The sequence below is a fragment of the Brienomyrus brachyistius genome, chromosome 6 (genome assembly GCF_023856365.1).
Source record: "Brienomyrus brachyistius isolate T26 chromosome 6, BBRACH_0.4, whole genome shotgun sequence".
NCBI classification, from domain to species: Eukaryota; Metazoa; Chordata; class Actinopteri; order Osteoglossiformes; family Mormyridae; genus Brienomyrus; species Brienomyrus brachyistius.
In genome coordinates this window covers 12833436-12858674 of record NC_064538.1, presented here as the reverse complement: position 1 = coordinate 12858674, position 25239 = coordinate 12833436, and the positions used below count along the sequence as shown (strand labels likewise).

The 25239-nt window shown below is 45.2% G+C and overlaps 2 protein-coding genes across 3 annotated transcripts in view; both read right to left on the bottom strand.

Annotated features, from left to right (window-relative positions):
* The window catches only part of LOC125744354 (IQ motif and SEC7 domain-containing protein 2-like), a 73347-nt gene that overhangs the window by 19130 nt on the left and 28978 nt on the right, over positions 1-25239 (bottom strand).
* Positions 16287-25085, bottom strand: LOC125744357 (probable serine/threonine-protein kinase tsuA). 2 transcript variants are annotated; one of them, XM_049016070.1, is made up of 3 exons: positions 22805-22819; positions 21655-21867; positions 16287-16693 (listed from the first exon to the last, which is right to left on the bottom strand). In XM_049016070.1, exons 1-3 carry the CDS (start codon positions 22807-22809, stop codon positions 16597-16599), a joined length of 315 nt encoding a protein of 104 aa, XP_048872027.1. In that variant the 5' UTR covers positions 22810-22819; the 3' UTR covers positions 16287-16596. The 2 variants fall into 2 exon arrangements, 1 of the variants encoding a protein (XP_048872027.1); XR_007398341.1 differs by lacking the exon at positions 16287-16693 and having other exon boundaries at positions 21757-21867; positions 22524-25085.

Sequence of the window (25239 nt, the reverse complement as noted above, 5' to 3'; positions counted from 1 at the left end):
GGTGGGGGAAGGACGGGAAATAATTCTGTGTCTAGTGCGAGAAGCAAGAGAGAATAACAAAGGGCTCTTTCTGTAATTATCCAACAGCACCTGCCGATTGTTCCCCTGATGATCACACCGAGAGCCGGTCACTCCGCAAACAGCAGGAACGGCACATAAACACAAACACACAAACTCACCACCAGCGCTGACTTTTCAGAGGGAGGACAAAGTCAGAGCCAATCTATCTAATGCCACAAACGTAAAGGGACTAAGAGTTAACCACCTCCGAGAGCATGAAATGCACACGGATACCACAGTGAAGCATTGCGTGACACTTGGAAAACTGCAGCGTCTGTATCGTAAAAAATGAATGCTTGTTTCTTGACTTGACAGGCGTGGTGTTCCCAGGGCAGATATGCAGTTTACTAGTTGGAGAGAGAATCTCCTGCATATGAAGAAAAAAAATCAAGCCAAACTTGCTTATCTATTTACTTAACTCATATTACTTTCTGAGGCAAAACTATTCAGTGCAGAGCCACAGTTTTCATACGTCAATGTTTCCTGCCATTTGAAATGGTGCAGCACAGTAGCTGAGGCCAGACTATTCCAGACTATTCAAAAGTGCCTGATTGTACTTATTTCCAATGACCTAACAGCATATTCCAGATTCATTATCATCCTTGTTCACTGGTACGGACGCTTGTCAATCTGCTGGCCCAAGGAGCTGGGGAAAGTGTGCGTCAATGTGGAAACTCAGGCAGAGCCGCTGGGGCAGCCTACTTCCAGTCTCATGTATTCAAGGAATTAAAGGCCAAGCGCGGATCATTTATTCATCTTCGGGGAAAGGTAAGCATAGAGGGAAGGAGGTGGCAAGCGGTGCCAGCCCGTTTCCACTGAGAAGAGGACACTGGGAGATGTAGTGCTGGGGCTGCAGAGGAGTGAGGCTGGCATCCATGCCTCAGGAAGTATGGAAAACTAGCTGGCTTGATAAACCTGTAAAAACTGACACAGACCCCCCCCCAAGGGACGAACAGCCTAAATCTTTTCAGTAACCCAAAGAGCTGCTCGTCTGTTCGCATCAAACACTGATGCCAATGGCCTGCTAATTCTTTTTACCAAACTGCTAAATGCTTTAAAAAAAGCCACTTCCTGTTTTCCTTTTTGTTTAGAGAAAAACTGTATTTTGAAGAGTCTTGATTAGCATATTTAAATGGATGCTTCTGAAGAAATGATTCAATTTTCCAAATATCTAACTTTTTTTTTCCTTAGCTGAAAAAAGCCACCAACACATATTAAAACCATCCTACAGTGCTGTCCACACAAACCAAACACTCATGGCAATGACAGACAAGGACACCCCAGCATTAGGGGCCTGTATCTCCACGATGGAGTTCATGCTTAGCCAATGTAAACGAATGAAGACAATGTCCATTTAAACCTTAATTTTGAAAAGTTAGGCTAAGCAAGAAATTCTGCTTGGTGATACAGGCCATAGGCTGATAACTACAGATTCATACACCAGATCTGGTGAGCACCTTGGATCAGATGCAAGTCCATCTCAAGATACATACACAAAACCATATTCCTTAACAGCATTACTCTCTGACGTCTTTGAAGCTCAAACAACACATACGTGACATGCTAACTCCACACACACACACACACACCACACACACACACACGCACACACACAATTCAAACCCCCAAACCTGGGGCAGTGAGGCGGCAGTGCTGCCCACAGAGCCACCACACAAACACAAATAACTTTAGGCTAAAAATTACTAGAAACTGCAGCACTGCATAAAAATTAAATGGCAAATGTTGAGGACCAACAGAAATCGCGAGGCTGTATTGTAATCACCACATAGCTCAGGTCCTGTTGCAAGCAGACCTAATGTCACATTGCAAGAGGAAGGCGAGTATGCGTCTGCAAAAAATGTCATACTAACAGGTAACAATAGCTCTGAAGCATTTCCATTTCTTGCTTGCCTTTTTAATGGAAAAGGTAAAATTTTTAAGTGATGAACTACTTATGTAACATATGGCGGCATGAACACCCAATTGTACACAGCACTTAACACGACTGCTTCGGTGGACTGAAGTCCGCATGGTACGATCGGACTGTCTCAGCTCCGTCGCTTTCAAAATAATAATAAAATCACATATAAGGCCGAAGGAACGGAATCATTTCCCCCATCGTCCACAGCACAGTGTGGCAGTGGAAATCCCCTCTTTTGGCCACACGATCCCCCTTGTTCATCACAGCAGTTCATTTCTGCGGACGCATTAACAAATTAACCAAGTCTTTTGGTTCGTCTAGCGCAGCGCTCCGGCTGGCTGAAGCACTTCTTCCTAGCAAGACACTCTCACCAAAACAACATGTTTCGCTGCCTCACGACATTCCGCGCTGATGTTAGTTAAATTTAACATGAATAAGTAATAGTGTGTCCGGCTATTAATAAATAACCACATTACTCATAAAATCGTTAATAATTCATGGTTGTATGCATGCCAACAAAGCAATATGCTTCAAACCATTTAAAAGGACTAACCGGTTAAATAACATGTTAGATGCAGTTTAGAGATAACTGAGCGTCACAGCTAATTATTGTGAGCAAAGAAACAGAAAGAAGAGAAAAGCTGCCTTACCAGTATACCAGCTTGTTGTGCAGGATGGCTGGAGTCTTTTCCGAGGCGCAATTAATACACCACATTGTTGACAAAACACTTCTCTCGCTAGCTGCCTGTTACTGCTACCGCCTTTGCCTTATTAGTTAGTAAGTGAGACAGGTTCAGCTGGGGGCTTGTGCCACACTCATTTTATCCCATATGATTCGCGATAGCATCTATTACTAATCAGCTGTCCGGTCGCGAATAACAGCAAGAGAGATATTTCGAGGACGCGGCGCCTTCTCATCCTTTCCCGTCCCTATGTCATTCCCTCCATCCTCCCTCCCTCTTTCTGTTGGATCTCAAAAAGCAGATATTTTTTCCTTCAAACTGCCGGAGCCAGTGTGACACAGCAGTCACGGCAACAACAACAACCGCGATCTCCCCTCTGATTAACCCTCTAAAGCCAAGTCGGTGCTCGTAGTTAGTCCGGTGTTAAACTCCAGCCTGAGCGAGCACGTCTCAGCGAATCTGTGTTTTGAAGGGAACCTGGGAAGAGCGCCGTCCCGGCACTTAACATACTGAGGAAGTGCCATTATAAATTACCTCTCACGGGGTCAGACTGCAGAGAATTACTCAGACATCTGATGTCGAGCAGGTTGTCTTTAATTTAGAGATCGGCTTTTTAAGCGAAGGGATTACCGAGACAGAATGACATGTGAAGTAATAAAGGGGAGGGAGGGGGGTTCAGGGGAACATCTTAGAAAAGATGCAAGGCAAAGGATCATGGGTGCAGATGGCAAGAGGAAAAACAAACAACCAAAACACACACACACTCACATACACATACAAACACACATACACATTTATACACACACACATTAACACACAGACAAACACATATACACACATCAAGCACACACACACACACATACACACACACATCAAACACACATACACACAATACGGGAGTAGCGACCAAAAGTCTTACTGGGCGGGAAAAAAATTGTTGCGGACAGGAAACGGGAGCCCAGTGAACACAATTTGGACTTACTGTCCTCTTCGTTCGTATGCCTGAAAGTTCGTAAGTAGAGGAGCGTCTGTACATACTGTAAATATACTCTTCCATAGTGGACAGTAGGCGTCAAACAGTGGACAGTGTCCCATCTGTATAGGTGTATAGTCACTGAGAGCACAGACTGAGCCACCTACTTGGGAATCGCATCTCTCTCCTGTCCTTTTGTGCACTTGAAACTGACTTCAAAAGTTCTATAAGGGATAGAATCACAATAAAGCCGCCCGCGCGTTCCCACTGCTCACGATGATCACTCCCTCATCTCCGATCTCCCTGCTTTACAAAGCATTCGCCTTCATACACGTGCCCTCTCTCACACTTAGCGCACCTATTCTTATCTCATTTCATATAATTTATTGATGGATCATCTCATAAATATCCATCCATCCATCCATCCATTTTCCAAACCGCTTATCCTACTGGGTCGCGGGTGGTCCGGAGCCTATCCCGGAATCAACGGGCACGAGGCATGGAACAACCCAGGATGGGGGGCCAGCCCATCGCAGGGCACACTCACACACCAAATATTTTATATAAGAATAAATATATGAAAAATAATATTTTTATTAAATGAACTTTGGGGAAATGTGATATATAGACAGACACTAAATTAAACCTGAAGAAATTGCAGGTTTACAGTAGCAAAACATATTTAGACATTTAGACAGTAATAAACAGTAACAATAAACAAGAGTAACAGGACAAAGAATGTGCACATATATGTGTGTGTGTGTGTGTAACTAAGGATATATATATATATATATTATAATGTTATATATTAGGGCTGGGACTTTAACACGTTAATTTCGATTAATTAATTACGGAAAAAATAACGATTTAAAAAAATTAACGCATTTTTGCTTGCAGTATTCTGTCCTTGCTAATGTGAGTGCAGTTTTTAGCTTGACAGGTAGCTAACAGGCTCCTGCAATAAACATCCGGGAAGCAAATCATGCAGTTTGAGATGTTTACTAAAAAAGGCACCGAGAAATTGAACACATAATACATATATTACAACTCAAACAATACACAGTAAATACTTTGCACTTACAAGCGGTTAAATTAACTAGCGACTAGCGGGATGCTAATATAACATTGTAAATCCCATTGGCGCGCTAACGCGATTAGCACTTCAATGTTTATATTACCTTTTTCACAGATCGCGAACCACTTAACAGCTTATCAGATAAGTATTTAAGGTAAGTAATTATACATTTTAGATGGCAGACATAACACTTTATCTTGAACTGTTGGTCTGTTTATTTTTGGCCAGGGATACTTTTGACTGAAATGGGATTGTTTAGCTTTTCTGTTTTTTCATACATCGTTTTTTAGTCAAAATTTCCAGTGCTCTGAAAACAGTTTGCTCTGTGTTTTCTGCGCCCATCTATTGCTCTGTGTAGTAGACTGATGGGAAAATAAACAATATATATATATACACAAACACACACACAATATATATGTGTGTGTGTAGTGTAATGTATATCTGCTGTTGACAAAACTCGTGTGACAATCACGTAATTAAATGATCTTAATTAATACAAGGTGTATGCCATCTGGAACTGGCAGAGGACACTGGTCCCTGGAGGTCACAAGTTCAAGTCTTTGAAAGGTAAAGGGCTCTTAGACTGAGCTGAGGACTAATAACGATGGCATTAAAATGCAAAAGCACTGCATCTGAATGTTATGCTGACCAAAGAATGGGGACAGTGTGGTACCGTCTAATGCGAATGGGGAAATCACAATGACAGATGCACCTGTTCAGCTATACTTTGTCTGCTTAGCTTGACAGCAGCCTGGCTAAAGCCATGTATACAGACGGCAAATCGTCATGCCACATAATCAGTGAAGCTGGGTCACACTTCCATCCAGTTCCACAGTCCTTATAGTTGGCTAATTTGTGTAAGGGAGGGGATAGTCCCTGTCGTCCTGTTTCTGTGTTCCGACATTTAAACATCATATTGTTCATAACGAATGTCTCATTAAAAAAGGAGGGTGGTCACATCGTACGACATAATCAATCTGTGACACTGATGAATGAATGCATGTTGCATTTATATGGTGCCTATCAAGCCACCCAAAGCGCTTTAAAGAAGCAATGGGGAGTCACTTCAACCACCACCACAGTGTAGCCCCCACCTGGATGATGTGACTACAGCCATTCTGCACCAGTATGCTTACTACACAGTAGCTAAGGTGATGAAGTGGCAGGAGAGAATTCACCAGTTAGATGGAGGGGACTATTTTAGCCAGGGCATCGGGGTACAACCCCCTACTCTTTTGAGGGATGCCCAGGAATCTTTTATGACCTCAAAGAGACCTCGGTTTCATGTCTCATCCAAAGGATGGCACCATTTTTATAGCACAGTGTCCCCATCACTGCACTGGGATCCACACAAACCACAGGACGGGCTAACCTGTTGACAACACCAACACCTCTTCCAGCAGTAACCCAGCTGGTCTCCCATCCAAATCCCAACCAGGCCCAAACCTGCTTAGTTTCAGCTGGATTGCCTAGTCTGAACTGCAGGTGGCATAGCTACTCTTGGCTAAATCAGTCATATTACTGAATTTCCGTTACAGATCTCTGTCCTTAATTTACCCTCTTGGCAAGATAACCTCCTTTTTTGTTTGTTTAATCATCAATACCAAAGGAAAACATGTTAATATGTGAGACTGTCACCCAGGATTATTAGCCAAGGAAGCCCTATAAATACACTCTAAGAACCGGCCCCTGTAACTGCCTTTCCGGCACAAACTCGATCGTTGCACACACTCTGTTTGATGGGGGTGGGGTTCCACACGGACAGTAGCTGTCTGGCCTGAGCTAATAAGCAGAGACGGATGTTTTGGATGAGCCCCCTTAAGGAAGGGCACCTTGATGTCTGGGCACCGCATCTCTCCACCGTACAGCCAAGGTGAGGGCAATATCAGCATCGCCTGACAATCTCCTCTAGGGCAGTTAAGACTAAGTTAGGAAGACCTGTGATTTTATAAAGCTAAAAGACGTGACATTTTTAGTCCCTGGGTGTTTGTGCACGTTGCACATAGATACACAGCATTTAACTAAGGATAGTATTCAATTAAAGATACATTTCCTAGCCGATGGGGAAATGATAGTCGTTCATATGTGACACAGAAGAAGCAGCAAAAAGCTGATGCGTGAGCCTAGCAAAAGCACACGGTCTCTTTGCAACATGAAACTCAGGAAGTGAAGAAGCCTTGCGGTGCAGGCGGGCGCAGGGAGCTGACAGCCATCTGCACGCCGGCTGCCAGGTATGACAGGCACCAATCGCAGGTCTCGCCAAGGTGGCAACACTCTGGGGCAATGTGGGTGCAGGACCAGTCAATACAAGTGAGGCCACTAAAGGCCGAGGACTTTGCCCAAAACACTCATTTACAGGGAGTGACACAAAATGCAGATCATAAATAATGGAAAGAAAATCTCCTTTTCTTCTCCTGATTATCCCATTGTTTCCAAGCATTTATTATTCATCCTACAGCAATTCTGTCCTTCCCCAAATGGCTTTTATCCAATGCATTGTAATTCCTACTTCAGCATCTTTACTCCTTCATGAAGCCCATCTTCCTTATTTCTCACAATCTTTTTCTTTTCATTTATATCCTGCCCCCCCCCCCCCATTCCCTTTCTCCATACTCTCCTAGTCACTGTAATGCTCAAGTCAAGCTGCATAGAGAGACAAAATACAGTGGAAGGGAGGAGAGGGTTGCTTGGAGACAGTTGCTAAGAGACCAGTGTGGGAGGGGAGGCAATTGGAGTCAAGAGCAGTGTTTCCATGGCAACCAAGGTTTCACACTGTCTCTCTGGGCTTAGAAAAAAATAGGAGTGGTGGTTGGAATGAGATTTATAATCTTGCAGAGTGTGCACTGCAATCCGGAAATGCACACATATGGTGTACCTTAGCTTTGTGCATTTATGAACTGCCTAATATGCCTATCACCTGCTTAGCAGTGCCAATAAGTAAATGTGGCGTGAGATTACATCGTGAGGTTATATTTAAAGTTCCAGACACTGGTTTAACTTGTTTTCACAAGTGTCATTGCTGTGGGGCTAATCTACTTGAAGTGCATCTTGTTCTATTTTGGTTCCAGTTAATTACCCATACTATCACATTTTCAGCTTGAAAGTTGCAGGCATTACAAAAAAGCTCATAAATAAAGAGCTGATAGCTGATTAAAGTTTCAGCAGACTAACTAATAAAGATTGAGGGAAAATCAGGTGGACTCGCCACTTGGACACTTTTTGGCGCCGCATCTGCACACACAAGGCAGGTGGTCAGCAGATCACTCTGCCGGGCAGCACCATAATGTGTTCTTTTTGCTGGTCCAGGAAGTGTGGAATGACGGAGAACACATCCAGTATTAATTCCTATTATGTAGAAGCCCCTTGCCACCACAGGAGGGAACAGGAGGAAGGATGATGGACAGCAAGAGAGCAGTGGATAGAAAAGCAGACAGAATGAAAGGAAACTTTTTTTTCCAGAATCATCTTTTGCTCAACTAATGCAGACCACCGCCCTCCAGTCGTCTTCCCTCTAAATCATAGAAGCAAGGCTCTCACTCTCACTAGCCCCCTCCCTGTACTCTTTAGATCCTCCCTCACACCCTCACATCACTTTTCCCTGTACACTTTAGATCCTCCCTCACACCCTCACATCACTTTTCCTTGTACACTTTAGATCCTCCCTCACACCCTCACATCACTTTTCCCTGTACTCTTTAGATCCTCCCTCACACCCTCACATCACTTTTCCCTGTACACTTTAGATCCTCCCTCACACCCTCACATCACTTTTCCTTGTACACTTTAGATCCTCCCTCACACCCTCACATCACTTTTCCCTGTACTCTTTAGATCCTCCCTCACACCCTCACATCGCTTTTCCCTGTACACTTTAGATCCTCCCTCACACCCTCACATCACTTTTCCCTGTACTCTTTAGATCCTCCCTCACACCCTCACATCACTTTTCCCTGTACTCTTTAGATCCTCCCTCACACCCTCACATCGCTTTTCCCTGTACACTTTAGATCCTCCCTCACACCCTCACATCACTTTTCCCTGTACTCTTTAGATCCTCCCTCACACCCTCACATCACTTTTCCCTGTATTCTTTAGATCCTCCCTCACACCCTCACATCACTTTTCCCTGTACTCTTTAGATCCTCCCGCACACCCTCACATCACTTTTCCCTGTACACTTTAGATCCTCCCTCACACCCTCACATCACTTTTCCCTGTACACTTTAGATCCTCCCTCACACCCTCACATCACTTTTCCCTGTACTCTTTAGATCCTCCCTCACACCCTCACATCACTTTTCCCTGTACACTTTAGATCCTCCCTCACACCCTCACATCACTTTTCCTTGTACACTTTAGATCCTCCCTCATACCCTCACATCACTTTTCCCTGTACTCTTTAGATCCTCCCTCACACCCTCACATCGCTTTTCCCTGTACACTTTAGATCCTCCCTCACACCCCCACAGCACTTTTCCCTGTACTCTTTAGATCCTCCCTCAGACCCTCACATCACTTTTCCCTGTACACTTTAGATCCTCCCTCACACCCTCACATCACTTTTCCCTGTACTCTTTAGATCCTCCCTCACACCCTCACATCACTTTTCCCTGTACACTTTAGATCCTCCCTCACACCCTCACATCACTTTTCCTTGTACTCTTTAGATCCTCCCTCACACCCCCACATCACTTTTCCCTGTACTCTTTAGATCCTCCCTCACACCCTCACATCACTTTTCCTTGTACACTTTAGATCCTCCCTCACACCCTCACATCACTTTTCCCTGTACTCTTTAGATCCTCCCGCACACCCTCACATCACTTTTCCCTGTACTCTTTAGATCCTCCCTCACACCCCCACATCACTTTTCCCTGTACTCTTTAGATCCTCCCTCACACCCCCACATCACTTTTCCCTGTACTCTTTAGATCCTCCCTCACACCCTCACAGCACTTTTCCCTGTACTCTTGGGGGTATTACACAAGTTGTGACCATAAAACTAAAAGCTCACAGTTAATAGAGGTTGTCACCAATCTGAGCAATTACATAGCAGATGTAGAATTTCAGCCATACCAACACACATGAGGCAAATAACCTCTGTTGCACAGATAAGAATACATGCAATCTGATACCACAGTATAAACTTCAGTTGATTATTCAGGAATAAATGAAACTGTCAATGCAGCATACATTTCCTGGAATATAATGTTATCCTGCACATATGGAACTTTATCATACTTATTCATATATCAGGTATGTAAAGTTATACGGGATTTAAAGATTTCAACACAATATCTCACTCCCAATCTATGATTTTAATGCAGAACTTCTACTATATTACATACAACAGACCACTTCTCCATTAGCACACATAATGAGAAAGAAAAATATACAGCCTGATCACTTTATTTAACTGAGCTATAGAAACAGCACAATGAACTCCAGTAAAACTTGTTTTTTTATATGCTGCTTAGTCTGAGCTGCTGGTTCAGGGCCAAAGTGTGTGGGCACAGGCAAGAAAAACCCGGGTACAGGATACAAAAGCAGTCACTAAAGATTCCCTTTCATGAAGAACAGGCCCACAAATCCTCTGTGAAGATGACCCAGTGAAACAGCAAATACGCTCAGATGCGCCTGACATTCATTCTATATCAGATGACAACAACTTGTAATGAAGTCCATTTTCCATAACCACTAATCCAGTACAGCGTTACGGTGGGCTGTAGTGAAGTGCTGTATCACAGTCATTTTAGTGCTGATGCCTTTGTTTGGTGTACAAGGGTTTCCAAAGTAGTTTTATATCTTTATATTGCAGCACGGAATGCATTTAAGGGGCCGCAGTTCGTGGCTCATTTATCAAGGTGAAACATGCGTGAGGTGTGAGCTGTTAGCCACTTAAGTGAGCAGCGGAAGGCATAACTGCAAAAGAGATTTTATAAAGAGAGTCATTATAGACATCACTGAAATGTTCATTCAAAACTTTGCATCTCCGTGTTCTTCATGTGTTTCTTGACAGGGGACTAAACAATTCATACATTTACCCATTTAAGAGTTGAAATGTTTCAAAAACAAGATTATCAGCATATCTCAGAAGCAGGTTTCTGGGAAAGAACTGATGTGACTGGTAGTTTCAAGTTAATCCTATACTGCAAGCAAATATATCCTTCCACTGTGCACTGAAGATTGTCGTCTAAGTATGCATGTATAAGCAGTATGTCAAGTTTTTTTTCCAAAAGGATCTTCAGTCTTCATTAGTTCCACTACAGACAACACCAGAGGTCTGCTTGAGAAAGCAGAGACATAAACAGCCCATTTTTGCCAAAGGAGATGGTGTATTAAGCACTGGGATAGGCACTAGGGCGATTGAGTAGGACTGGCTGCTGGTGTAGGTCAGCATTTCCCCACTCCCCTGTCACCGTTAGTCTACAGAAATACCCCTCTACTTACTGATTGACTTGGTACAGTAGGTGTTAATGTGTAACCGTCTGCAAGGCAACTTAACATGTCTAGACCCTAGCATGCAAATACACATTATTATATAACTTTGCAGCTTAAAAGCAAAAATTTGGTGATTACAACATTTCAGATACTATTCCAATAATAAGATTGATGTATTTATACTGACACTTTCCACCTGGATACAAATGAGTGCATACAGTACACCAAAACGAAGGCAAAGACACGAAATACCGGCATATTCACCCCTCGTCCCTGCAAATGCCAACCAAAGAGGAACTTGTGAACGTTGTTAAAATCTTGCACACAGGCACAATATTTTTACCACTAGGAAATGAGGTCATAGTTACCTTAAGAGTGAAAGCTTTCGTAGCAAGGCCCACAGGAAGTGACAGCTGCAGCCGAATTTCCGAAAGAAAGTCAAGAATCCAACCATTCTCCAGTGAATACCAGGTCGTCTTTCCTTCCCCCCAAGCCCCTCCCCTGCTTTCCCCACCTCACTTCTCCTTTAAATTCTCACACCTTTTTCCTCCATCTCATTCATTCTTATTTTTCCTCTGCCCTTTCTTCCCTTCCTTTCCCAGTCACACACTGTACAATTCTAACTGTGGGCACCTGTAACCCTTCATATTAATTTACGCCCCTCGCACATCGCGCTTTACTTCCTGAGAAGCCCTCCCCTGATCCGCTCCCCTTGCCATGTGCAGTACCGCACAGCTGCCGGCGACTGGCTGGATAATCCCGAACTGCATCTGCACTCGTTTGTCTGTGAAACCTTTCTTCCCTTCACCTCTCACTCCCTTCTCTTCTGCCATCCATCTTTCCCTCTAAATATCCATTCCACACCACCTTCCTCTTACCTACATCTACCCAGTTTGCTGCATTAGGCACCTATTCATGATACACCTCTGTGTGTGCTGTACCCCCCGCTGTGCACTAGTCCCTCCCCTCCGCATAACCTGCTCCAAAATCCCTTACCACTATCTTTGCTTTACCTCCCTTTCCCATCCCTTGCTACTTCCTTGTGTCTTTAATGTATATGCAGATCTCTCGCTCTCTTTTTCACCCTCTTTCGGAGACCTCACCCCCTCTCCCCGCCTCCCTGGGGAGACGATGTCCTGTCAGTCATCGCAAGAAGGCTGGTGCTATCTCAGCAAGCGTTCGTACACCAGGGAGCACGCTGTCGTGTGCAGACCACCAAGCTCCCCGTCCCACCACTGATGAGTCCCATCAAAGGCCTTCACCTCCCCTATCACTGTTTATAAAACACTGTCCATGAAAACATACCCAGAGCTTCACTGGAGGCTCCAGTGACTGCAGCTAAATAATTCATAACTGAAAAAGCCAGGGCAGCAGGATAATAACAGCATATGGTGGATCCAGGTTTGTTTCTTAAACCAGCATTTCTACCCACTATGTAACTGTATATGCAAACTGGCGAAGAGGCCAAAGGAGTAATCTAGTAATTGTAGAATCAGATGACAAAGAAAAAGGGTAAGAACCACCAGGTGAGTGTGGTAAGAGGGGGAGGAATCAATGAGGGGAGACCCATAAAACCCAAAAGCCTGACTTAGGCTCACCAGCGCACGTAGAACACGAGGTGTCGCAATCAGACTCAGCGGACAGCAGGGAATGCAGCTGAGCTCCCCAGTCGCTCGTGAGACAGAAATGAAGGATTGAGCGAGAGGGTAAAACATCTGACCCTTACCGTGGTGCTGGCTGAGGAGAGCCTTCGCAGATTGCTGTGGCCTGATAGGAAACACACATCTCTCTCTCTCGCTCTCATTTAGTCCCGCCCACCTCAGAGTGGAACGGCTGCATTCTTCGAAAATCTTCCCCATTAGGTTCTCTGATTCATTGCTGCCACACGCACTGATAGATTCACACACACAAACACACAAACGCAATGTCACCTATTGCTCCCGTCAGTGTGGCACACCCAAGTGCGCTGAGGGCTCACGTATTTGGTGTCATACAGAGGTACGAGGATATATCCCCCACCTCATTGGTTCCTGTTTTCCAAACAAGCCGTCAGGTCACTTTCCGAAGATTAAAGTTGCCCTTTACTGAATGCAGTGGTATTGGGTGTCAGAGTGGGCATGTCAGGCAGGACGGGAGAAGACAGACGCCAGGCTCTGTGCAGCTATGCTCCTCACAGCTGAGAGGAAGCGGTGCTCAAAGATGCCTTCATCTGTCTACCCATGGGTACTTCTCCTCAGATATCCCACACAAACAGGCAGGCAGAGGGCCTTAATGTGGCCCGCAGACTGTGGACTGAATCCTTTCAAAGCTCGGGGGAGGCTGCAGAATTCAGCTAGATGGAGCAGCTTAACGAGGGGATGGCGACACCAACACTGAGTCAGACAAACATCAGAGCTGGCACCTCGGATCTCAGTGCTGCAGGCGTGACCGTGTGGGACGACAATATAGGCGTGACTCTGTGTAGGATGATGCCCGAGACAAATTATGCGTGGTATGATGCCGTAAGCCTACCTGCGTGTAGGACGGTGTCATGGACAAGCCTTCGTAAGAACCGATAAAGTTTACATACCGAAATCCCCAAAGCATCTGCGAGGCGTAGAGAACCGTCATCAAAAGTACGTTCGATTACGTCTCCAAGCCCGGTGCACATCGTTATCATTTTTGCATCTATTTAATACCTGGAGGAATAAGTCATAGTATTGGGCACTGCCGTTAAAATGCAGTGCTGAAGGATGAAGGTTCTCAAAGAGCTATTTTCGACACAGTGCCCTCCCGAGGCCAGAGCAGCTCGAGCGCTAACACAGCCGAGCCGCGGCTCCGGGGCCGGGCCGCTCCCCCGTCCCCGCCGACCCCGCCCCCCCGTTCCAGCCCTAAAGGGAGTCGCTGCCAGGACAATAATAGCACGGTGCTGCCAAAGCCAGCAGAAAGCATGCTGAGCTTTCTCCCAATCTGTCTCACAGCGAGCGCGGTGGCCGCGGCCCAAGGGCAGCGCTGACGTTCGGGGCCATGTGCGGGAGACACCGTCGGCGGCCCGCCGTCGCTCGCACGGCCGCGAATACCAACATACGCAAACGGCCCACCATCCACGGGCCGACAGACGCGCTCCGCCGCCACTCACAGACATGCCGTCACCCGCGACTTGCCTCGTACGACGCTGTTGGGTGACTTTCAGCTGTGGGGGACCCAGTGCTTTGAGGTGAGCTTCATGCTTAAACTGAGCCCCCCCCCCCCCCCCCCCATTTCCAGGAGTGTTTCCATGCCTACCTGCTGCACCACAACGCTGAAGACAGGAGAGAAGGCTGAGGAGGCTCGATTATTCATGACGCCATCATCATGCGGCAAACGCTCCCGCTCCTCTTGAGAGAGTGGAGGCCAAGCTGTGGCTCAGAAGGAGACGAGGGAGGAGAAAAGCAGCAGGCAGGCCTCTTGAGGAAGCCCTGTGGCGGAGGCTCAGGTGTGGTTGCCTGCAGGCCGCCACAGGTCAGACCTGACCGGTGGCGTCGGCTGAAGTTGTTTCAGGTTTTGGACCTTGGCTGTTTTGTCTGCTGGACCAGATTCTCCAGCAGGCAGGGCTGGGCACCTCACACACTTCTGCAGTACAACATTCCACACGCCAGTACCTGACCTTTGTCACCCAGAGAAGGCCTCGGCGTGTTTTACAGAGATGAGACTGGCGGACATGGAACTGGATCCCTGAAGCATTCTCCCTTGCTGAATTTATAAATAAGATTCACTGTTTTCGTATGCAAGTCTGAAAACCGTGCTGTGCTAGTGTTAAATGTGTATGCTTCTCTACAGTTGATCACTCAGTTCAGGATTGATAATTCTTATTCAAGTTCCCATAATCTGCTCATTACTGCAATCTAAGCACAAATTATATTCATAAAAACATTAAGTGCAAATGACACAATCACAGAGGAAATCCAGGAAATGAACAACACCGTACTATGCTAGAGTGTTACAGAGCTCCTGCTTCAAAGCTACAGGTTTCTGTAGGACAAGGGACAAGCACGACTCACCATTATAATTCTAAATTCACCTGCAGATCCACTGCTTGTCTTCGCATTGCATGCGACCCTGCAGCCTCTGTCCCTATGGATGAGCGACCTTGGTTCCTCAAACCGCATGTTCTGCGGAGCTCTAGCACTGTGCAACAGGTCAAATCCGGGCACTGCAGCATAAAAACTCCTACAGCCGCGTCCCATCAAAAGTAAGAGTAAGAAACTATAAAATAAAACCGGAGCTGTGAATAGGTGAGTTTCAGCTGGTGATTTATGTCTCTACATGAGTCTCCTCAGCTGCAATACTGGACAAATCCACTTCCTGTCAGCCTGCCCTCCCCCCTTCTTCCTGATGGCCATCTCCTCTCTCCCATCACTTACACTTTAATCTAATTAGCCCCTTCAGTGACCTCCTTTAGTGAAGCACGCAGCACTTGCAGACCCACACACACAACACAGAGACATGCATTACCGATCCGTCGTCCTATAAAACATTCTAAAGTCAATCTACTAATTGCTCTGCTTTGTCTTCTCTCTCCTCAACAACACGACCCATTTACATTGCAAACTTCAACTTATCTCTTATGGAAAGACAGGAACTAAACCCAGTTCAGCAAGTAACAGGACATTCCCTTCCCAAGTAAAAAAATATGATGTCTATAAAACTGGACTGTTTGAATGTTATACACATTTATTATCAGTACAGTATGAGTGTTCACAAAAAGATATCCTGCTTAATTCAGTGTGCGTGGACACTACTCTCTCCTCTCTCTCTCTCTCTATCACACACACACACACACACACACACACACACACACACACACACACACACACACACACACACAGTTATGTCTTTGTGAGGGGTCTTTATTCATTTCTAATCACAACATGGCCACCTTAACCCCTACCCAGCCCTAAACCACAAAACGCCAATCAAAATGTGAGACTTTTGCCACTTTTACTTTTGTGATTGTATTCAGATCTTTGTGGGGACCCGTTCTTTTTTTTTTACATTGTGGGGGACATTTTGGTCCCCGCGAAGTTATATAAACCTAATCCACACACACAGAGCTGGGTTCTGGTGTATAGTGAAGAAAAACATAGGATCATTAATACGATTCACAAACGAACATTACGTCTGATCAGGATCTTTTTTATTTATTTGTCTTCGTTACCATCATTACACTTAACATTCTTATTATACTTCTTAAATCATATGCTTAATCTCACACATCTGTATAATTTCCATTACTGTGCAACTCCCTTTCTTTCGTACAGCACACGGGCTGTAGCACGTACAGCTAGCGCGTGCTAACTGCCATGGTGCTCCGCGTCAAGCGGTGAATCGCTTTCGGCCGCCTTCCTCCAAAGGACTTAAAACATTGTAGGTGTACAATTCCAGTTTACAGTCTCAAATTGCGATCACAGCCTTTCTATCAGTCTCACACTTTGGAGTCGCCCGTTGTCCCTGTTTGCACTGCGACGATTCCAAGCAGATACCCTGTGAGTCGTAGCTTCGGTCCAGAAAGTAGCCTCTGCCTGTCACAGATGCACAGAAGAGCCTCAGTAAACCGCAGAACTATGTTTGACCCTTACTGACTTACTCACCTTGCCACCGGGTGTCATTGTGGCGTATATACCAATACTACCCCAGAGATCACCGTATACTCCGCAATATGACTTGTCATAGAACACTGTCATATATCATTGGAGAGTTGCTACATAGAAAAACAATCCTTTCTTTATGTAAATAATACTATATACACATACATATGTATGTATATGTATATTTACAGCATATATGTAAAATTAGTTATAGCGTAAACAGCCATAGCATGAATAAAACTCCGCGTAGACTTCACTCACGGCACAGACAGATCAACTCGCGACTATCGGGTAGGCTGGTCCTGTTGCAGTCTTGACATCCAAAATGTGAGACAAACAAACCCCACGAGCATCTTTTTCAAAAAACAGATAATTACAATGAAACGGAAGATGACCATGGCAGGGCAGCAGCAGTAAACAGGTTTCTTAAGCATGCAGCGGAGTTTCGGTTAATCTGCTGTTTAAATTTCATGTTGCTTTCATACACGGGACTTTTGTGCATCTATGAGGACATTCTGCTCATTATCATCGTCATGGGCCAACCAATATCCAGGGCCAGGCCCACGTGTACGCTGTTCATCAATTTGAAAACATTTAGTTACTCTAAATAATGCAAGTTAATATGCAACACTAACCATTCCGAAAACAAAATACTACTGTGTTGTTACTAACAATAATAATCTAAGACAATTATGCTTTAATTGCCCATCGCCTTGACGGACACTTGATATACCCTTTTCCATCCAGTACCCACTGAGAAACATGTTATTCTTTGTCTTTGTCATTATAACCATGTCCAAAATAGCGAACCTTGCACTGACGCGGCTTGCACGAAACACGAGGTCATCTTACGAATAAATGCGCACCTGCAAGATTTAAAAAAAAAAATTAAGATCAGATAAGCAGAACATATAAAGTGATTTTACAGAAAAGAACCCCGGATGCAGATGGTCAATGTACCTCATCTCCGCTCTGACAACATTCGCCGTTTCACAACTACACAGATATCAGCCACTGGATATTTTTTACTACACAAAAACGTTGAACACACAGATCCTGCTGTCGCCACTGAAAAGAGTTTTTTTCTCTTAAATTCACGTTTTCTTATTTTCCATTTAATGCATAATTATGTGCTAAATATATTATTACTATTATTATTATTACTAAACTACTAAATTTGAATACTCACAATAGTACTACTTAATTACAGTAGTACTACTTCTTCTTAGTAGTAGTAGTAGTAATAATAATAATAATAATAATAATAATAGCAGCAGCAATAATAAAAGCCAAAGAAAGCAGTAAGATTTGAAATGAAACAGTGCAGTAATAAAGGGTCTTTTCAGGTAGACATGACTAATTCATGTTGTCCTGTACAATGACGTTTCCTCACTCTACCCATGAGGTGAAAGAAAATTCTGAGGTGAGGATTAACCCTGGAGTGGAGCAAAAGGCTTCTGACGAATAGCCTGGAAACCAAAGAGGACAGCTCTGTTTTTACTACACATGTGTAGCTCGGATAACATAACAGCTACATACCAACATGATCCTTAACACCATCATTAATGGTATTCAGCGTGATTTTGGACAACCGTTCAAAAATGAAAGTGCTGTAAACATACTGGAACTTCATTGCAAAGGGAGGTAGAGGATGTTGATTTTCTGCTTACAGAAAGTGGCAGAAAAAAGGTGAAGATTTTATTTCAGCGAAGGGAGAAAGGAGAGAGACGACCAGTGATGGGGTTCAGAACACAAAAGCACAATAAGGAAAAACAGGGAAGTCATGACACTTTCCCCTCGTTCATATTAACCTGGCACCGCCTCCCCCCTCACTGCCCCTCCCTCGACTTCCACTCTCCTCCTTTTTTGGGATGTTCTATATTCCACTTATGCTCTCATAGCAAGAGTTCACAGTCAAAGATTTTTAAACCTCACAAAAAAAAAAAAGGAATTTGCATCATCCATCTGGAACAGAAAAGCGAGGCTGCGGTCGACATGCTAATACAGACATGTGCACTCAGGACAAAAAAATATCTGCGTCCATCTCAGACGTCCAGGATCTGAGCACTTGTCCAGTCAAGTTATTCAGTGACTGCATTTGTTTCTCCAGATGGTAGCTGTTGCCAAAAGTGTCCCCGCTGGTGCAGTGTAGGAGGGACATGACACAGGGGGGGGGCCACCTGATCTGCAGGTTACCTAGAAGAGGGGCTACTGCACTCAGAGGCGGGGCAACAGAACTGATGGGCGATGTCATCATCTTCCACTTCTCTGAGAGAGATACAGGGATGGGTAGAGAGAGACAGGCAGGAAGTGTGTGAGACAGGAATACAGGGCGGATAAGAGATAACTGGGGAACAGAGAGAAAGAAATAAGATGAGCTGAAGGTAATGAAAGTACAGGGAAGTAAGATGAGGCACATAAGATTTGCCAGAGAGTATTTTGATTTGTTAAGGCATTATAAGGCATTATTGTGTAATGTGTTCCTGATATACCCTTAAACTCAATGCTAATTAAATTTGATGGCAACCAGTTTTATATAGTATTTAAAATTGTGAAGGCCTATTCTTATTGACTTTGTTGCAAAACTGTAAAATATATACTTTAAATTAATTTAATTATTAATTCAATTATTAATAACTAAGCATTTCGAGATAACAGCCAAATTTTGAGATTTCTGTAGCTTTGATTAGACGAGTAACAAGACCGCACTAATCTGAAGACAGCTCAAAGTATTAAACTTCAGATTTAAAGACATGTATTACACTAACTGTCCACCAGATGTCAGGCTTGCAATATGAGGTAGAGGCATAAAATGTGAAACGATGATACTTCATCTTTTTATTGGACGATCTCTTAACATTTTGAAAATGTTGAGGCATTATGTACTTCCTTATTTAAAAAATATTTCACCTGGGTGCACAACTGACATAGCGGGACTGTGTGTGTATGTGACTGCTAGTTGGTGTGCAAGAGACAGAAAAGAACAAAAAAAGGAAAAAATTACAAATATTGACAGCAGCAAAGAACTGAACAGGAACTGAAAAAGAATTGAGTGAAAAGAGGCAGCATGTACAAGGGTTTAGTGCCCAGTATTCAGACACATGTATGCATGTGGGCAGATGCTTTGTGTGTCTCATCACCAGAGTGGGTGTGTAGCAGATCAGTAAGTATGGGGTGGCGTTTAGCTCAGCAGTTTCGGTAGCAGTGCATATGTCTGGAAGGTTGTGGGTATAAATCCTGTAGCTGACAGTGGCGTGACTGGGGAGTCCTTGGGTAAGGCTCTTAACCCAAACTGCTCCGAAGGAAGCTCATTGTGCCCATGCTTTCCTCATATCATTAAATATGTAAATGAGTGAATGAACATGTGACTCGCAGAGGTTTGTTTGGATCACGTTAGTGGGCACACTGTACAGTGCAGTGTTTGAAGCTGCAGAGTGGGCATAACTGGACTGGCTGCTGTGGCGCCACTCAGGTGGACATCAATGTGCAGCATCACTGGGTGCAGTGTAAATCACATGGGGGCCTCGGTTACACAAAGCAGTGCCTGTGTGGGTTTGCAGCATCACTGGGTGCAGTGCAAATTACATGGGGGGCCTCGGTTACACAAAGCAGTGCCTGTGTGGGTGTGCTTCATCACTGGACGCAGTGCAGTTCACATGGGGGCCTCGGTTACACAAAGCAGTGCCTCTGTGGGTGTGCGGCATCACTGGGCGCAGTGCGGTTCACATGGGAGCCTCGGTTACACAAAGCAGTGCCTGTGTGGGTGTGCAGCCTCACTGGGCGCAGTGCGAATCAGATGGGGGGTCTCGGTTACACAAAGCAGTGCCTGTGTGGGTGTGCAGCCTCACTGGGCGCAGTGTGGATCACACGGGGGGTCTCGGGTACACAAAGCAGTGCCTGTGTGGGTGTGCAGCATCACTGGACGCAGTACGGTTCACATGGGGGCCTCGGTTACACAAAGCAGTGCCTGTGTGGGTGTGCAGTATCACTGGGCGCAGTGCGAATCACATGGGGGGTCTCGGTTACACAAAGTATTGCCTGTGTGGGGGACAAACAAGCACTTGGCTCAAGGGCACGTCACAGCTTCAGCTATGCAGCTACAATGACAGCCCTATTCCTTTGTCAGGTAGTATAAATAACCCTGTGCTGGAATGAAACATCTGACTAAGAGATAACAGGATAATCCTGTGACAAGCAGAATGACTAGCTCTGTATTATCAATAGTCAGAGTGACAGTGGGTGACTGAGGTTTGGCATGCTGATGTGACACATGCTTTCCGCAATGGTTCTGCACAACCACAGGGGCCCACAGGGGCCTACAGGGGCCTACAGGGACCAGGTTATAAAACCTCACAGCAAATACAAGCCATGAGTCTCTCGAGGCTGGTTCAGGATCCATCCCTTTTGGGATGGAGCAGGAATGGATCACCAAGCAGAGACCTAACAAACTTAGTATCTACTGTGGACTGTATAGTTGCTTTGGTCCAGGATGGGGGGATGTCCAGGAGGGTAAGAATAGTGGTTGGGGGCCAGGTAGTCATAGGCCAGCAGGGAAGGAGGGAGCTGAGTCAGTGATCAGATGAAATTGATATTTTGATTGATGTTTGGTGTGATTTGGCACCAGGTACAGAGCCTCTGGGTTAATGACAAGTGGTGCGATGTTACCCCAATTCCGAGAAGCCCAGACAGAGCAGGCAGTAAGTCTGGCTGTCCTGGGTCCCGTCTCCTGGAGCAACCAGATGGAAGGTGGTGGTGGGGGGGGGGGGGGGGATAGTGGCCTAGCTCCACAAAGGGGGCAGTGAAACATGGGGGTGACTGCGTGACTTGGAAGGGGTGACGAGAGCAGGGGGTTGGAGTGGGGAACTGAGGGTCTGGTGGAGAACTATGGCCCTTACCTTGCCTGATCCGAGTGCCTGGCAGGGGGGAGGGCGCAGGGCTGGGGCAGGAGCAGCCGGGAAGGGCAGCAGTACTGATGGTGAGTCGAGTGGCTGTTAGCTGTCAGACTGGTGTGGAAGGAGGTAGTAGTAGAAGGAGCAGTAGTAGCTGTGGTGGTACTACGATTGGTACGAGTAGTAGAAGTAGTAGAAGAGGTGGAATTAGGAGGTGACCTGACACAGAGAAAGAGAGAGAGAGATAGAGATAGAGATAGAGAGAGAGAAAAAAATAAAGTCAAGAAAAAAAAACGAAAAAAGGAGCAGACGACAAATACAAGCTAGGCACATACGGACACGCATCATCAGCAGCATGGCTCATAACAGCAGCAGGGAAAGGAAGCGCAGATGGGGTACAGCGACACCTACAGGACACAGAGGGAATGGCGCTGGTGTCCTCACGCCAGCCGAGCCTTTAGCACCCCCACGCCGGCCCACATTAAAGCTCTTATCATGCTGACCTGTGGGCTGCACATCTCCCGCATCAAGCACAATGATACACTGGGATGACTCAACACTACAGGTATTAAGAGTATTACCAGGTTTAGAGGAGGCATAAAGAACACGGAAAGAATAAAGAGGGTGATGCTTATTGACAAGAGTATCATCAGGAGTTCAGGCAGTCTACTGAAACATTACGAATGCTTCGTATTAACAATGCAGCATAAAACTCTTATCTTATTTAACCCAAATGTTATTAATCAGCACAAAAATCTACATGCCTTCTTTAAACGCCTCCACCAAGGCACAAGCAGCGCCGAGTTGTCCTATGATTTAGCCGTAACTAAACTTTACATCCGTGTACATTATTAACGAGACCCATACACGCTTACCAGTGCATGAGTTATTTTAAAGGAAGCAGCCCGATTCCTCAGGTTGTTGCTTTTTCGTCTTGACAGTAGAGGCAGCCACACCTGCTGCTACGGTTAAAAAGAAGCATTTGTTTTTAGTGCAGAGGTGTCCGTCTGCCTCTGTTTGCGGGCAGCTCTGCGCTTCACGCCGCCCTCAGCCTGTGCGATCGGCTGCTCTCTGTTCCTACGAGGTCTCATAGAAAGCATTACAGTTTCAGATCCATTGTAGATGAACGCCAGCCCCTCTGGGTTATGACACATACCTCATAATACTGCAGCTGTCTGAACGAACTCCTGCTCAACAGGGTAAGAAAAAATGCAAAAGAGGCCTCCAGAAACCCCCCCCCCCTCCTTCTGCACTCCCACCTCCCTCTAATCATTCTCAGAGCATGTCATGCTCTCTGTGGGTACATATGGTCACCTTAATTTAGATTTGTATCTGATTTCAGCCTTTTGAGTCAGGCACCCTCTGGGGACGTAACAGCACACAGACTGAAAATACCCCGACACACACTGTGATGCAGCACGAGGGTCTGCATGCTGTCGCCCGTGGCGTCCGCTGGGCCCTCCGGTGTGCCTCTCTCAGTGGACTCGTAAGCTGGCGGCTACCCCCTCGCCCATCCTCTACCTCGGGCACTTAACACCACCTGTGGCAGATGCTAGCTGGCTTAATGTTTTATGAAATCATCCCATATCTCTCAAATTCGCGAACCGAGGAGACCGTTAAATGCACAAGCATTATGCGTTGCTTGGCATAATGTCTATGACCACTGCTTTTTATCACAAGTGCCAAAAAGGTAATATTCCTCACATATATGTATATATATAACCGATCCTCTCAAAACAGAGAAAGATATTCCCATACAGTAACAGTGACCTCTAGTGTTTGCTGAGCGACACTGCCTGTCCCTGATCATCCAGGCCAGCTTTGTCAGCAACGAGAATACACATTCTCCAGAGAAAAGACTGAATAGAATGGACTGCATCCCCATATGGTAAAATATATTAACTACTGCAGTGAAACATTCATCATCTAAGACCACAGCTTTATAACCTCCAGTACACAGCATACATCAGAAATACAAGAAAAATGCCTTTCATATATGACAATACTTCTGCAAAGATAAAGAACAGATTTCCGCCACTCCTTCTGCCCTATAAACCAGCATGTACCAGATAAAAACCCAAAAGGCACATGACAGCCACACATAAGACACGCAAGCAGAGGAGCAACAGAGAGCACAGCGGAAGAAAAGTGAAGAAAGGCCAGAGAGACACGGCGAGGACAAACACAAAGATAAAAGAGCATGGCCTGTGATTTAGGGGCTGAATGGAGACCACGGGCGAGAGCAAGCAGCAGGGCAGAGACTGCAGACACTTTCAAAATGAGGAAAAGAACAGAGAAGGCAACAGCTTAAAGAGAGGAAGAGAAGGAGGGACAGATCTTAGAATAATGAAAGAGGGTATAGAAGGACAGACAGACCATAACAATATGAGGGCGGAGATGGAGAGACAGATCCTAAAGAATATAAGAGGGTGGAGATGGAGAGACAGACCCTAAAGAATATAAGAGGGTGGAGATGGAGAGACAGACCCTAAAGAATATAAGAGGGTGGAGATGGAGAGACAGACCCTAAAGAATTTAAGAGGGTGGAGATGGAGAGACAGACCCTAGCATAATAAAAGGGGGTGGAGATGGAGACACAGACTCTAACAATATAAGAGGGTGGAGAAGGTGAGGCAGCTTCTAATATAATAAAGCAGGAGGGAGAAGGAGACATATACTAAAGAAAGCAGAGATGTACAACTGAAACAGATCCAGTCTCAAAGCAAGGTGAGGGTGGAAATAACCAGAAAGACAGGATAGAGATGAAAAGGGGTGTGTGCAGTTGTGAGCTGCAAGAAGAGTGTCAGGGTCCCAGAAGTTGTTCTTGAAGCTGACTGGAGACTTGAAGAGGGTATGGCAGTGTGTCAGAAAGCAGCTCAGTCTCTCCTTGTGTGTGAACGTGCTTTGCAGGACAGCGAGAGATCAAGACTGTTGGAGTTGTTGTTGTTCTGGAGTTAAAAAAAAAAAAAATCTGGAAAAATATTCCATCCAGGCTTTCTAACATTCTCTGATGCCTTTCCCGGTGTGGCAGCATCCTTATTAGAAAACGGCGCTACATGAAGGACAGTGAAACAGTGTAACACACAATAAACAAAAACATCAGTTCCAAAATGTAAGGGTGCCCCGAGTAAGAAAAAGCAAACAAACCCACCAACTCTCTCTCCATTCCAATCATTTATGCAAACCAACAGTTAGAAAGGTGTGAACTTTATTTCTGTGTAGGTACTGATCCGTGTCGATCGCTACACCCAGAGCAGAAGGTCATGCCGGCCCTCATGTTTCCTTGGAAAGCAGGTACATTTCACACCTTCCTACACAGCCTGCCAGTGCCCCCTTCATCAGCTACTCTGACCTGCTTCAGTCTGGAGCAGTTACAGGCAATTTTGGCTTCTCTCACGTTTGGATAGTCTATGGCCTAGTGCCACCTAAGCTTGTTAGCAGAGTAAAATTTGGTCTTATTTTCACTTTAATGATAATAATAAAAATATAATTTTAGACCAACAAACCAATGTGGGGCGGCAAAAACCAAGCTAAAAATGACTGGATTTGCAATTAAATCATTAGTGAGCAGAAATGATGCTGCATTTCAAG